We start from the raw sequence: 13,643 nt of genomic DNA on the forward strand, positions 1-13,643 counted from the left end.
CTTTCTCTGGGAGGGAAGGAGAAGTTGTTCCACTACTCTTAAGAGTCTCTGGTTTGAGGTGAGGCGGAAGCAGTTGTTGCTAGATAGGGTGCTGTGTGTGTTTGATACTGAAAGGGGCCTCCAAAGAAATGGAGTATTGGCTGCATAACTTGGCTTCCTGGAAATCACAGATTCTTAAAAAATGAGTTTCTAGCCTTTGCAGTTACAAGATATTGCTTGAAAGCATGCGAGTGAAATGCCTCCTGAAACAGCAGAAGCCAGAGGAATGGCTGAAGGGACATAAGAACAGCCCTGCTGGATCAGGCCCAAGGCCCATCTAGTCCAGCATCCTGTTTCACCAACCAAACCATTTTATTTATTTATTTATTGAAACCCTAACCACCCATTTTATTTCTTTATATCACTTTGGGGGACTTTTGTTTAAAAGCAGTATGTAAATATTTGTCGTATTTGTGGCCCACCAGATGCCTCTGGGAAGCCCACAGGCAAGAACTGAGGGCATGCCCCCTCTCCTGCTGTTACTCCCTTGCAACTGGAGATGTCTCAGTGATCAGAGGCGGGGCAGCTCCTCTCCATGATAAGCAAAACCACAGTAAATTTGCCGAGTAAGATAAATTATGTAGATGTGCTCAGTTGGTGTAATTTAAGCAAGTTGCAGAATTCGGATTGCCTGGGCCCAGAGTTTTAATGTGTTAGTACTGCATACACACAACTCTGGCCACATTCTTTCAAGTATTAGGTCTGTTGCTTTGGAGGGGAAAGCAGCAGATTCATTTCCTGTATCGAGGTTGTCCTGTAGTAGGCTTGCCAAAAAGCAATCCAGAGTCCTGGTGTGCTGAATGAATACTCTTCCAAGTGTCTTTGATGAAAACCTGTTTTGTTTTTAAGATGCCCCATGTCACTCTTACAAAGTTCCCACTATGTGTCTCTACTCTTTTTCTGGATCGCCCTGTGTAGAGGATCCACACCGCTGCTACCATATGTCACCGATCTCCCTGAAAATTACAAGTTTAACCACTGCCACCAAATAGACTTTTAGATTTTTGGCTGAGTCTGCTGTAACGGCCTTTCAAACCTCTGTTGCCAAAAAGCAAACCTTGGTTGAGTGGTAAGGCCAATAGGCATGGGGTGGAGTAAAGAAGCAATGGCTTTTATTTGAAGATAAACAAGTAATTTTACTTTGCAGTTAGTTCACTTTAAATCAATAGCTGCTTAACAAGTTCAGTACAGAAACAAAAAGACACCCCAACCAAAAGTGCATAAAGAATAAACAAAGAGCCCTTTCTCACGACCAGTGAGAAAGTGCTACCTGGTTTGTGGGGAGGAAGCCCAAAAGCACTTTCCTCCCCACACATGAGCAGTCTGCTTTGCTTGGGCGGGTGGGTCACCTGCCCAGGAGCACTGGCTCCTGCATTGGCTCCTGCCGATCCAAGGGTTGGCACCGCCCTCTGTCGCCCTGCCGCCTGGAGCGGCAAGAATGCACCACACAAGTGCTTGGTGGATTATGGGGATCCCCCCTCCTCCCCTCCCCGAGTCTGCAAGCGGCTGTGGCAGACACACAATCAAGGAAATTGGGTTAGGAGAGCGCTCGTTCTCCCAACCCCATTTTCAAGGGAGGCTTCATAGGTGGGTTTGCCACTATCGGTCTGATCCCGGTGGTTCACATGTGCATGCAAAACTGGGCTGGGCTCCCTTAGCCTGGTTTTGCATGCGTGTGTGAATAGCCTCAAAATGTGGTGAAAATGCACCCACTAACCTGACTTAATCAATTTAGAGTCCTTGGCAATCACTTCAGCTTCTCCTTAATTCAGCCTCAGATGCTGTTCTTTTTCACAGTTCTGAGGTTCAGCCCAGTGTGGTTATTTTTGAGAGTGGTTTCAGCCCTGCAGTGCAGTTTCAGAGACTGCACTCTTTTGCAAGTATTTTAACAGTTCTGGTTACAGCACCAGTTCTGATAAACTATCATATTTAGCAATTCCTTCCTTGGATTCTTCACTGATCCTCACCCCATGCTTACCAGTTTGTCTTCTGATTCTGACTCCTTGTCCAGCTCTGTTTCTCTCTTTTGACTATTGTAGACAACTCTCTTCCAGCTCTCCAACATGAAAATCTTGGGCTCTGTTTCTGAATTCCACTGCACTCTTCTCCTGAATCCCAGTTCTGATTGCACACTCTGATCTCTCTCAGTGGCTACTAGCCATGAACTTTTGTCCCTGTCATCTCTCTTTACACAGACTAGCAAGCATTTTTACACAAAAATCCTTTTTACAGAAAGAAAGAAAGACGTTTAGGAATATCAATGCACTACACGGTCTTATATACAAGAAGAGGTTTGGGCCTGCTGGCTCTGTGGACACTGCAGTGGAAGGTTCCTTTTCTCCACTTCCTTCCTTGGGTTTCCCTGCTGCTCATTTTTTGTATCCAAAGTGTGATAGTTAACTGGCCGAAATTAGGCTGTTAGGGTCAGCTTTTATGCTTGGCATGTCCTGGGATTTTGCTAGTTTGTAATTGAGATTTTACTCTCCAGGGACTGTATGTAACCATTTTCTGTTTCCCCTTCCCCCCAATCCCCCACCATTTACAGCTCTAACATCCTCTTGGATGTAGCGTTGAACCCACGGCTGGCTGACTTTGGACTGGCACGGTTCAGCCGCCGGCCAAAGCAGGGAGGATTGAGCAGCTCACTGGGCCAGACCCAGACTGTGCGGGGCACACTGGCTTACCTACCCCCTGAGTATGTCCGGACTGGGACACTTTCTACTGCTATCGATGTCTTCAGCTTCGGTGTGGTGAGGAATGTGGGGATGGGAGGAGCACAGTAAAACGTGCATGAAGATGGGATGGCCGGGGGCTCACAAGGGAGAGAAAGAGCACCTAGCTGGCAAACTAAGTACTGGCTGGCCGGAGAGGGCAAGGGGCCATGCGTTCGATCCAGTTGGCCAGCCACACCCCCTGCTTTGGTGTGCCGACACAGGGGGAAGGGGTGTGACTCGCGGGGGGTAGCATGCTCAGCCTTGGCAAAAGTGGGGGAAGCAATAATGGATTGGGGGGACTCCTTGGCAGCCCCCATACCCTTGTGGCTCAGGGACAGTTGTGTGTGTCTCTCTCCCCCTCCCATCCCAATCCACTATCCTTACATGCCTGTGGGATGGTTTCCTTCCTCTCCGTTTTTCTCGGCATCTTGATTAAGACCCATCCCCCCCTTGCTTGCTACTTTGCATCCTGACAGATGCACACATCATCCAGGCCCCCTTCTGCTTCTTCAGCTGCTTACCAGCTTCCCTGTGTTGGAGGGAGGTTGTCTCAGAAGAATATTGGCACTGCTCACTGACTCAGCCCCATTGAATTTGGTGCCGCCTTCTGGTCCTCTAACTGGGCTGACCTAGAGTGTCGAGAGCTGTGTGTGTTGTGTGCACACCTGTCTTGATTTGCCCATCCCTTGCTATTTGTACGTGTGCCAACTGATTAAACGCTGCCCCTCTTCTCCTTCCTCCAGGTACTTCTGGAAATCTTGTCAGGGAGACAACCTATGGAGGTGGACTCGCATGGGCGCTGCAAGTACTTGGTGAGACGTTCTCCCACCCCCTGCTGCATTTCTTGTTTGCTCCCGACGCGAAAGAGTCGTCACTGATGCTGCTCCATCCCTGCCAGCATCTTCACCCACTTTTTTTCTGATGGATATCTACCTCTCTGCCTTCAGAAGGATCTGCCAAATGAAGAAGAGCAGGAAGCCCATCTGCCATCCGCCGCAACATCTTCCAGTCCCTCCCAAGTCTCCCAGCTTGGCACTCATCTCTACCAGAAGCATGCAGATCCTCTGGCTGGGCCCTGCCCAGAGCAACTGGGGGCAACACTTGGCAGGTTGGCATGCCAGTGCCTCCACCGGCGGGCCAAGCGCCGCCCTCCGATGGCTGAGGTGGGTGGTACAAAGGTTATTGGGGTCCTTTCCTTAAAGCGCTAGCATTAGACTCTGCTTGGCTGAAAGTCTCATGCATCACAGAATTGCTAGTTAGCTCTAGACAAACCCCTGCCTCTGGCATCTGTTTCCAGGTGGAATCTGTGTAAATGTGTAGGTGGGGATGTGTGTTTAATACTTTGAGTCCATTCTCTACTTACTTACTTATTTATTTATTTATTTATTTATTTAGCACATTTTTATACCGCCCTAACCCAAGGTCTCAGGGTGGTTCACAACAAACAAATAGTAAAAACAATTTAAAACAAACAATAAACAATCAAAGTTTAAAAAGTTAAAAAGTTAAAAATTTAAAAAGCTAAAAAGCTTGGGTAAAAAGATAAGACTTTAGACCCCTTTTAAAAGCCACTAGAGATGGGGAGACTCTTATTCCCACGGGAAGTGCGTTCCAAAGTCTCGGGGCGACAACAGAGAAGGCCCGTCCCTGGGTGGCCACCAAACGACATGAAGGTAGCCACAGACGAGCCTCCCCTGATGAACGTAGTGGATGATGGGGATCATGCAGAAGAAGACGCTCTCTTAAATACCGTGGGCCTAAGTTGTTTAGGGCTTTATAGGTTATAACCAGCAATTTGTATTTTGCCCGGAAACCTATCTGCAGCCAGTGCTACTCCTGTAATATAGGAGTAATATGGTCTCTTCGAGATGACCCGGAGATCAACCTGGCTGCCGCATTTTGTACTAATTGTAGTTTCCAGACTACGTACAAAGGCAGCCCCACATAGAGCGCATTGCAGTAATCGAGTCTGGAGGTTACCAGCAAGTGCACTACTGTTTTGAGATCATGAACTTCAAGAAACGGACACAGCTGGCGTATCAACCGAAGCTGATAGAAAGCGCTTCTGGCCACTGCCTCAACCTGGGAAACCAGGGAGAGGTGTGGATCCAGAAGCACTCCCAGACTGCGTACCTGTTCCTTCTGAGGAAGTGTGACCCCATCTAGAACAGGTAGATCAATATCGCTTCCCGAGTGACGACCGCGCACAATAAGTACCTCCGTCTTGTCTGGATTCAATCTGTTTGTTATCCCTCATCCATCCCATTACTGCTTCCAAGCAGGCATTTAGGGAGGATATGCCTTCTCCTGATGTTGACATGGAGAAATAGATTTGGGTGTCATCAGCATACTGATAACTCCCAGCACCAAATCTCCGGATGATCTCGCTCAACGGTTTTGTGTAGATATTAAAAAGCATTGGAGACAGTATGGAACCCTGAGGGACCCCATATAAAAGCTCAGATTTTGAAGAGCAGCAGTCTCCAAGCAACACCATCTGGAATCTGCCAGAAAGGTAGGAGCAGAACCACTGCAAAGCAGTGCCTCCCACCCCCAACACTCTCAGACGTTCCAGAAGGATACTATGGTCGATAGTATCGAAAGCCGCCAAGAGATCCAAAAGGACCAACAGAGTCACACTTCCTCTGTCCATTCCCAATTGGAGATCATCCATCAGGCCGACCAAGGCAGTCTCCACACCATAGCCCACCCGAAAACCAGTTTGAAATGGGTCTAGATAATCAGTTTCCTCCAAGACTACTCATATCCTCCAGGTCACTCTACTCACACATGCTGTTCAGCCTTCTCTCACTCTTTCTCTCTGCATAGATGTATAGAAATAAAATATCCATGTATAGTATGCAGTTGTGAAAAGGGCAAATTCCATCTTAGGAATCATTAGGAATGGGACTGAGGAAAAAACTTGCTAATATTCTGATGCCCTTTCACAACACTGCAGTGTGGCTGCATGCGGAGTACTGTATACTAGCTGAACCCGCACAGAGCATCTGTGCGGTAGTTTACTTACTTTTAGGGGTTTAGTTGGGAGAATTCAATTGGTTGGTTGTTTCTTCTACACTCCCCCCCCTTTCCCCATCTCTCTTCCTGCAGCTCCCTCCCCACCGCCTCCTGCCCCAGTCTCGCTTCTTGTTCTCCCTCCACGTTCCCCTCCCAACCTGGCCTCAAATGGGTGCCGGGGCTTCACCCCACCGCCCCTTCCCCTCCAGACCCGGCCTCCGCCGCCAGCCTGCTTCCCCAAGCGGGCCACTGCTAGCTGCATGCTTCCCTAAGCGGCCAGCCACCTTGCTGCCAGCTTCCCCAAACGGCCCACCGCTCTTGTGAATGGTGCCGACTGCTGGTGCCCAGCCAATCCGGCACCTCCGCAGCTCAGCCAATCAGCTGAGTGCTGGGACGTACACTCCACACATCAGGCACGTCTATGAGGATGAAATATATAGATAGTTCTGCTTAGTGCAGCTCAAAAAGGATATCATTGAATTAGAAAACATATAGAAAAGGGCAGCCAAGAAGATCTGGGGGCTGGAACTTTGTTCCTGCAAGGAAAAGCAAACACACATGAGGCTTTTTAGTTTAGAAAAAGGGACTGAAGAGGGGACAAGAAAGTGAACAGAGAGGTGCTTCTCTCCTTCCTCTAGCGCAAGCTTCCCAGACCCATCCGGCTGGCCACTGTGGAAAACGAAAGGCTGAACTACATGGAGCTTTTGGTATGATCCAGCAGGGTCTTTCTTACGTTAAGTTGACTGACACTATCTACTCCATTCCCAGCTCCTACATAGCGTCCCACCTCTCTGAAGGCCTTTTCTGGTATCTATTTTCAATAACATTCCAACTGCTGAGATGCTTTAATCCGCAACAGCTGAGGCAATGACTAGGTAAAGCTCACTTCAGTTACCTGAAGCCACAAGCTACAGAAGTTTTAGTCACAAGCTACAGAAGTTTCAAAGATTGCAGTCTGGCATTTGCCTCAGCCCTTTTTCCCTTTTGTTAAATACATTTGATTTGTGATAAGGGTGGTGGGGAATTGATTGGCAAAACCACAGTTTTCTCCCAGTGTTAATTTGATATTTCATGTATTTCCCTCAGACCATACTAAGTGCCTTCAATTATCCAAAGGTGGTTTTGGTTTTGCATATATATTGACCTGTGTTTTGTGGTTGTGAGGAATAGTACATTGATAGTGAACAACCTCTTATCAAAACTTATAACAAGTTGTTCTAGTAAGAACTAATCTGCCTACTTTACTTTCACTATCCCTACAACTGGACTAAATTTGGTCCAGATTGCTTAGGCAGTTAACAAGTTAGCCCACTTGTGCTTCAAATGTTCAAACGCCCACCATCTTTTATTGGGGTGGATGACATAATCACAGCTATGTCATTGAGGCATCCCTATGTGTCCCTACAGCTATAGCAAATTTGGTTCAAATCGGTTAGGCAGTTCACAAGTTAGCCCACTCAAGCCTCAAACTTTTATGCGTCTGCCATTTTGAATTGAGGTGGATGACATCATCACAAACTATGCCACTGAGGTGTCCCTACAACTGTACCTGATTTGGTTCATATTTGTCCAGGCTTTACAAAGTTGATGGGGGCTGGGGGTGGTGGGCACACACACACACACACACACACATACACACACACACACGGAATACCGGGTGATCTCATAAGCCTACTGCAAAGTAGGCTAAAAATTACAATAGATGGGCAGCAAGGACACAGTGGGGGCGGGGGGTGGTATTGTTCAGTGCCTCTGTTATGGAATCCCACCCTTTAGAGCAGGCATCCCCAAACTGCGGCCCTCCAGATGTTGCTGAACTACAATTCCCATCATCCCAGCCACAATACATTGTAGCTGGCGGTGATGGGAATTGTAGTTCAGCAACATCTGGAGGGCCGCAGTTTGGGGATGCCTGCTTTAGAGCATCAAGATATCATTCAGAATTGCTGGAAGACCTCTCTCAGGGTTGAACTGACAAAGAGTTGTGGGTTTTAAGGTAGTTTTAGTCTGACAGAATTGTTGATGGCAATATATGCATTCTTTCATTATATGATTATACCTGTTGGGTGGACCATGAATTTTAAACAAGTGGGGAACTATATACCTTCATGCCTGGAGAAGGGTGAGGGGTTTGTGTGCAAAAGGAAGGAGATTTCCCCACAAACATACACTCCCATAGGGCCTACAGTCAGAGGGAACCAGTAATAGTAACTGTAGCCAGAAGGGAACATTGCCCCAGGAAATCTTGGAGTGCATCAGCAGCAAGTTCATGGCACTGACTGGCATATGAATCCCATGTTGCCCTGGGGTAGGGAGCAGGGTGGTGGCATGTGGTCTAGAAGAAACAAACATATATGTGGCACCCCTGCCCTGTCTTCCTGCCAAATTTTGAGGCACTGCTACATCTGCACCTGCTGCTTCATACTAGTAGTCACTAGCAGCTCCCACTGATAGGCCAGCTATGTTGCATTTGCCACTGTTATTCTATATGGCAGCCATTCTTAAAAAGACTTGCATATACATTTGCAGGTTGAGATGGAGGGAAGAATGGTCAAGCCAGCATGTTCATTGTGCTGAGTGCTGCCTTTCAGTTGTCAGCAGTGGCTTGCATATTCTTCATGGTAAAGCTAGCCATGGAATGGGCAATAAAGCCTCAAGAACGGAATGGGAGTTCCTGCCAGGCTGTCTTCTTAGTCATAGTTACCAATAGGTTTCCCAGCAAAATACAAAGTGCTGGTTATTACCTTTAAAGCCCTTAACGGATTGGGCCCACGGTGTTTAAGAGAATGCCTTCTTTGTTATGAACCCCGCTGCCTATTAAGTTCTTCAGTGGAGGTTCATCTGAGGGTGCCGCCGGCTCCCCGACTCAAAGGTGAGCCTTCTCTGTAGTTGCCCCAGGGCTGTGGAATGCACTTCCTGCTGAGATTAGAGCTGCTCCATCCCTGTTGGCTTTTAGGAAACAACTAAAGTCCCAGCTCTTCATCCAAGCTTTTTAGCTATTTGGTAGTTTTTATAGGTATTTTAATTTGATCTTTTTGTGTTCTAACAGTTAAAATTTCTTGGTTTGTTTTATTGCTGTAAACCGCCTAGATACTTCGGTAATGGGTGGTATACAAATATGTTAAATAAATAAAATAGTGGCCCTTGCAGGGCATTTTGAAGAATGATTGTGCCTTTATACTGTCTAGTACAGGATCACTCAAGTACTTGTTCTTTCTGTCTCACAGGTGTACCAAGAGTTGGAGCGGTTACAGCTGTCCCTATTTGAGGAGCCTTCTGCCTCTTGCTTGACCCCAAGACAACCGCACACGCCACAGGAAAGTTCATATCCCGCTGAGCCTCTCAACCAGCCTGAAGAGAGTGATGAGAGCTTAGAGGCCAGCTTCGAGTTGCTGAACTGTAGGAGTGTGCCAAGAGGCAGTGACCCCACAGTCCAGCCAGGTGAAATGCCCTTTGGCCCCCTTTCTTGCCCCCCGCCCCATCCTGAGCCTCTTCCAGATAGGTTGGCCAGTCAAATATTTAAATCATTGAATTAAACAGAGAGACACATTTAATCGCTCACACAAAGGCCTGGATTAACTATTAAAAAGTTAAAAGTTGATTAAAAGTTAACTGTTGTGAAACAAACTGAAATATAAACTATTGTAATTGGCTGTTTATATCCAGCAGTCTTAAACAAATATAAATGTACACCAATGATGTTGAAGAAATTTAACAGTTCTCTCCTTAGCTTTTGTTTGGAAGCCCTAACATTGCAGCAATTGCAAATTTTATCTAGAAAGAGAATGAACATATAATATGCACACAGTCGTCGTAAAAGGCAGACGTTTGTTTTTTCAGTGTGGTTATGATTGTAGTGTAAGGGGTAAGGGAGTACCTGCTTGGAAAATGTGTGTGATACACTCAGTTCTGCAAGGACAAGGACTTTTCCTCCTGCTTTCTGTTTGTGTCCCCCTCCCCCCGCCTAGCATGCTGGAATTAAAAGGGAGGCCACCACCTGTACCATAAGAGCATCCAGGCTTTGTGGAATGTTGAACTGTGATCAAAGGAGGTCCAAAACCTAAAAAGAGTGTATTCCTCTTAGGCCCATCTATGCTAGCTAACTGGTGTTTTTTTCTTTTTGACACCCATCCACATGTTGTTTTTGGTGACATCTTTCCATCCCCATTTAGCTTGTTTGGTGACACCTTGTAACCATCCAACACCCCTGCTAACTGGGCAAAGAGGCACCTTTTACTGTGGTGATTCTCTTTATTTAGCAGGGGGAGAGTAACTGGCCCTATCCACCCCCAGCACAGTACTTCCAGTGACTGGTGTGTGTCTTATGTTTCTTTTTAGAATGTGAGTCCTTTGGGGATAGGGAGCCATCTTATTTGTTTGTTATTTCTCTGTGTAAACCGCCCTGAGCTATTTTTGGAAGGGCGGTATAGAAATCGAAATAATAATAATAATAATAATAATTATTATTATTATTATTATTGTTGTTATTATTATTATTATTATTATTATTATTATTATTATTATTATTATTTAACAACCCCACTTCACCCCTGACTAAAACCACGAGATTGCCTTACTGAGTCACTCAGATCTTCCACTGTCTCCCTCCAGGCTACTCTGCTCCTCAGATTATCATCAACTCTGCACGGAGGCGCATGATGGAACGGCTGGCACTCTATAAAGATGGGGCATTAGACAGCCTGGATGTGCTTGACTCTGCACCCTTGAGGGAAGGTAACTACCCCACTCCCTCCCCTGCTGCTGCCACAGTTGGAGGGTGGCAGTTGTCAGTCTTCAAAACTATCCTGTTTAGGGAGTGGAATGCAAGAAAGGCCGTTCAGTTTTCACTGTCTGCCTTCAATCTCATCCTCACGATCTCTGTGCTTGCCAGGTATGCTTTAGGACACTTCCCCACCTCACTCCAGTACTATGGTCCTAGCATGGTTTGCATGGGAGGAGAGAGGATGCTGCTTGAGGCACTGTGCTGTTGTTGACCCGTGCTGAGGAGAGGAGGGGTTTACACTAGGGATGTGCACGGAACCAGTTTGGAGGCCTTTTTATGGACCTCCGAACCAGTTCGAATGTCCGGCGGTTCCACCAGTTTGAAGGTGGGGGGCGGGTACCTTTTAAGGAGCTGGGAGGGTGGTCTCACCCATCCACCCCCGCTGGATTTACCCTACCAGCGCTGTCCATAAAAACGGTCCTGTGGGGCGGCAGCGTACCTCCTTGCTGCCCCGGTATGTTGCGGACCGGAAGTGGCTGGAAGTGTCCGCTGCACGTGCTTACGTTGCAACGTATGCATGAGTGAGTGCAACGTCCGTACTTCCAGTCTGCGACGTACCGGGGCAGCAAGGAGGGACGCTGCCGCCCCACGGGACCGTTTTGATGGACAGCACCAGCAGGGGAAACGTGGCAGGGAGGGGAGTAAGAGCACCCTCCCCGGTCCTCCCACCACCACCTTTGAATCAGCAGTTGCCGGTTCCGTGTACACCACTACTGTACACATGCACACCAGAAAGGGATTGGCACTTCACAATAAGGTAGAAATTTTGTTGCAAGGTTTTATCTTTCTTCTCCCCTCCCAGAGCACATTGCAGAGCCCTCTCGCGAGCCTGAAGAGAGTGATGACTTTGAGACGTCCAGTTCACACAGTGAAAGCACACGGTGAAGTGAAGACACATGGGCATGGAATGATTAAAGTTCTCACAGCGCTGGTAGCACTTTCCTCATGACAGGTCCCACCCTCCCATGGGTAGTTGTGCGTGTGTGTGTGTTCCTTAGCGGGTACTGTTCATCCCACGGAAGTGGCACCACAGGGGTTTCTCTTGGAATCTGGCATCAGGCCAGCAATGTTGCTGAAATGAGGCGGTGGTATATGGAATATACCTGATCAAAGCCTATACCAAGACTGGAAGGGGTAGAGGATTATGTTGCTGGTTTTTACCCTTATGACACTCCCTACACACACAGTCTCCTCACTACATTTATTCTTTTTTCTTGAACTGGTACAATAAATAAAAAGTTTTATATATTTGTAACCTGTCGGAATCCTTCTGGATTGCAGACTGTTGTTAGCTGTCAGCAGAAATCTGTTTTTGTTTTTCATAAGATGCAGAGACTGTTTGTAAGACCGACTTGAACTTAAATCAGCCAGCCTCTCTCTGCTGTAGGAGGTGAGTGCTGGTAAAGAGGAAACATCATCCTTCCAGGATTCCCAGCAGGCTGGAAATTGTGTCTGCCTTCCTCTTTCTTGTTCCTCCGGTGTGAAAAGATGGGGCAGGCAGATGGGGAAGCAAGATGGAAGCAGACATGTCAAACTGAATCTCACTTTGGCGCTCTCATTCATTGCAAGACCACTGCAGATGTAATTTGCAGATTGGAAGCCAGCCTTGGGAACATGCACTCTTGCCCTCTCCAGAGTGGATTTCTCCACTCCCTTCCTTTCTCTATTAGTCACCATTTACTGTTGCACAGACATTGAGGTTAACCTTGCTGAGCTTCCAATGAAACCATGGTGTGAAGTGGTTTTTAAGGGATTTGGTTAGGCTTCCGTTTAACACAGTGCTAAATGATGACTAGTGCTGAGAAGGGAGAGAGTGCCTGCCTGCTCTCAGGACTAGCCCTGGCTTTGCAAACGGCTGTCTGCCGGGCACCTGCATTACGTTTCCCCAGGGCTCCAGTGGGAGGCTGAGTTAGCTGAAGCCGCCTTGGGCTTCTTGTGGATGGCCTCTTCAGAACCCAGAGAACGCGTGTTGGCCATGTGCAAGTAAGTCTCTCTTTCCCCCTCCAAAAAACTACCCTACGCTTGTCCAGCTTAAAACTTGAATGTGTCTTTCAGCCAGTACAAAACTTAAAGCTCTTGCCCTTAGTCTCTCCCCATAAGTAGCTACCACAATTAATACTTTCTTCCGCTTGAAACATACGCACATTTTCAACTGTTATATAATTTAATCATACAAACTAAATGAGACATAATTTGATCCTTTCAACAAAATAGCTACCTCTGTTAATATTACCCGTGGCATCCCGTTATTAAACATTCAGTAGAAGTGAATTGCATAACTGAAGCTGCTGCAGTGTCTGCTGCACAGCTGGGAACAAGATTAGTTTTTATTTGACTAACGATTAAAGATGGTAGGCAGGGCTTCCAACATGCCTCAGGCTGCAGCCTGTTATTAAATGTGACATTGCTGGTAACCAAAAAACATTTCCCTGTGTAGGTGCTCCATGTTGCCAGTCAGTAAGTGCTACATTTAAAATTTGCTTGCCCTATGCCTTGGCCTATACATATGCAGAGTCAGTACCGCAGCCATCTATAGCTTCAGTAGCTGTCTTAACTGGTGGGTAGAGTCTACACATAAATGGGCTAGTGCACAGACATATGTTGGTGCCAGAATTTGGAGGATGGGGGAGGGATCTGAATTGGACCCTCTTATTAACTAGGATGGAACACTGGATATGGTATCGTTGATGACTTGGTTGACTTCCTTCAAGTGAGCGAAGAAAGGCAGTTGTACTGCATTGATCCTGTGAAGTCATGATGTCTGGTCTAATACTATTGATTATCAAGTGCTGGTGACTAAACTGCAAGACCTAACAGAAATTCATGCGGTGGTTCTGGACAGCATCTGATTTGTTTCTGGCAGGAAGTCTTCAAGTAACAAATGACTTGGCTCCCCAGGCCCATCAGGGTGAGTTTCCAGTTGCGTCCCTGGTGGTCTCTGCATCAAACTGAAGTCCTGCACTCTCAGTGCTTACTTGGTGTTTGACCATGGTAGGGGACTGACAAGCTGATTAGATGCTGAATCTAGACAAAACTGAGGAAAAGATGGTTGGTTGTGATTTTGAGTGGGGAGAGGGCAGGTAATGCAA

General features: G+C 47.0%; 1 protein-coding gene across 3 annotated transcripts in view; it reads left to right on the forward strand.

The window, feature by feature from the left end:
• The window catches only part of IRAK1 (interleukin 1 receptor associated kinase 1), a 31,760-nt gene extending 19,951 nt beyond the window's left edge, over positions 1–11,809 (forward strand). For 2 of the 3 annotated variants that reach the window (XM_053297900.1, XM_053297899.1), the window contains 6 exons: positions 2,585–2,789; positions 3,497–3,565; positions 3,701–3,916; positions 8,999–9,212; positions 10,383–10,505; positions 11,357–11,809. In XM_053297900.1, coding sequence (XP_053153875.1) covers positions 2,585–2,789; positions 3,497–3,565; positions 3,701–3,916; positions 8,999–9,212; positions 10,383–10,505; positions 11,357–11,439 — 910 coding nt within the window. In that variant the 3' untranslated portion in view covers positions 11,440–11,809. The remainder of the gene's footprint in view (positions 1–2,584; positions 2,790–3,496; positions 3,566–3,700; positions 3,917–8,998; positions 9,213–10,382; positions 10,506–11,356) is intronic. The other variant, XM_053297898.1, reaches the window with a different exon arrangement.
• The last annotated feature ends 1,834 nt before the right edge of the window (positions 11,810–13,643 follow it).

This window comes from Hemicordylus capensis, chromosome 2 (genome assembly GCF_027244095.1).
Source record: "Hemicordylus capensis ecotype Gifberg chromosome 2, rHemCap1.1.pri, whole genome shotgun sequence".
NCBI lineage: Eukaryota > Metazoa > Chordata > Lepidosauria > Squamata > Cordylidae > Hemicordylus > Hemicordylus capensis.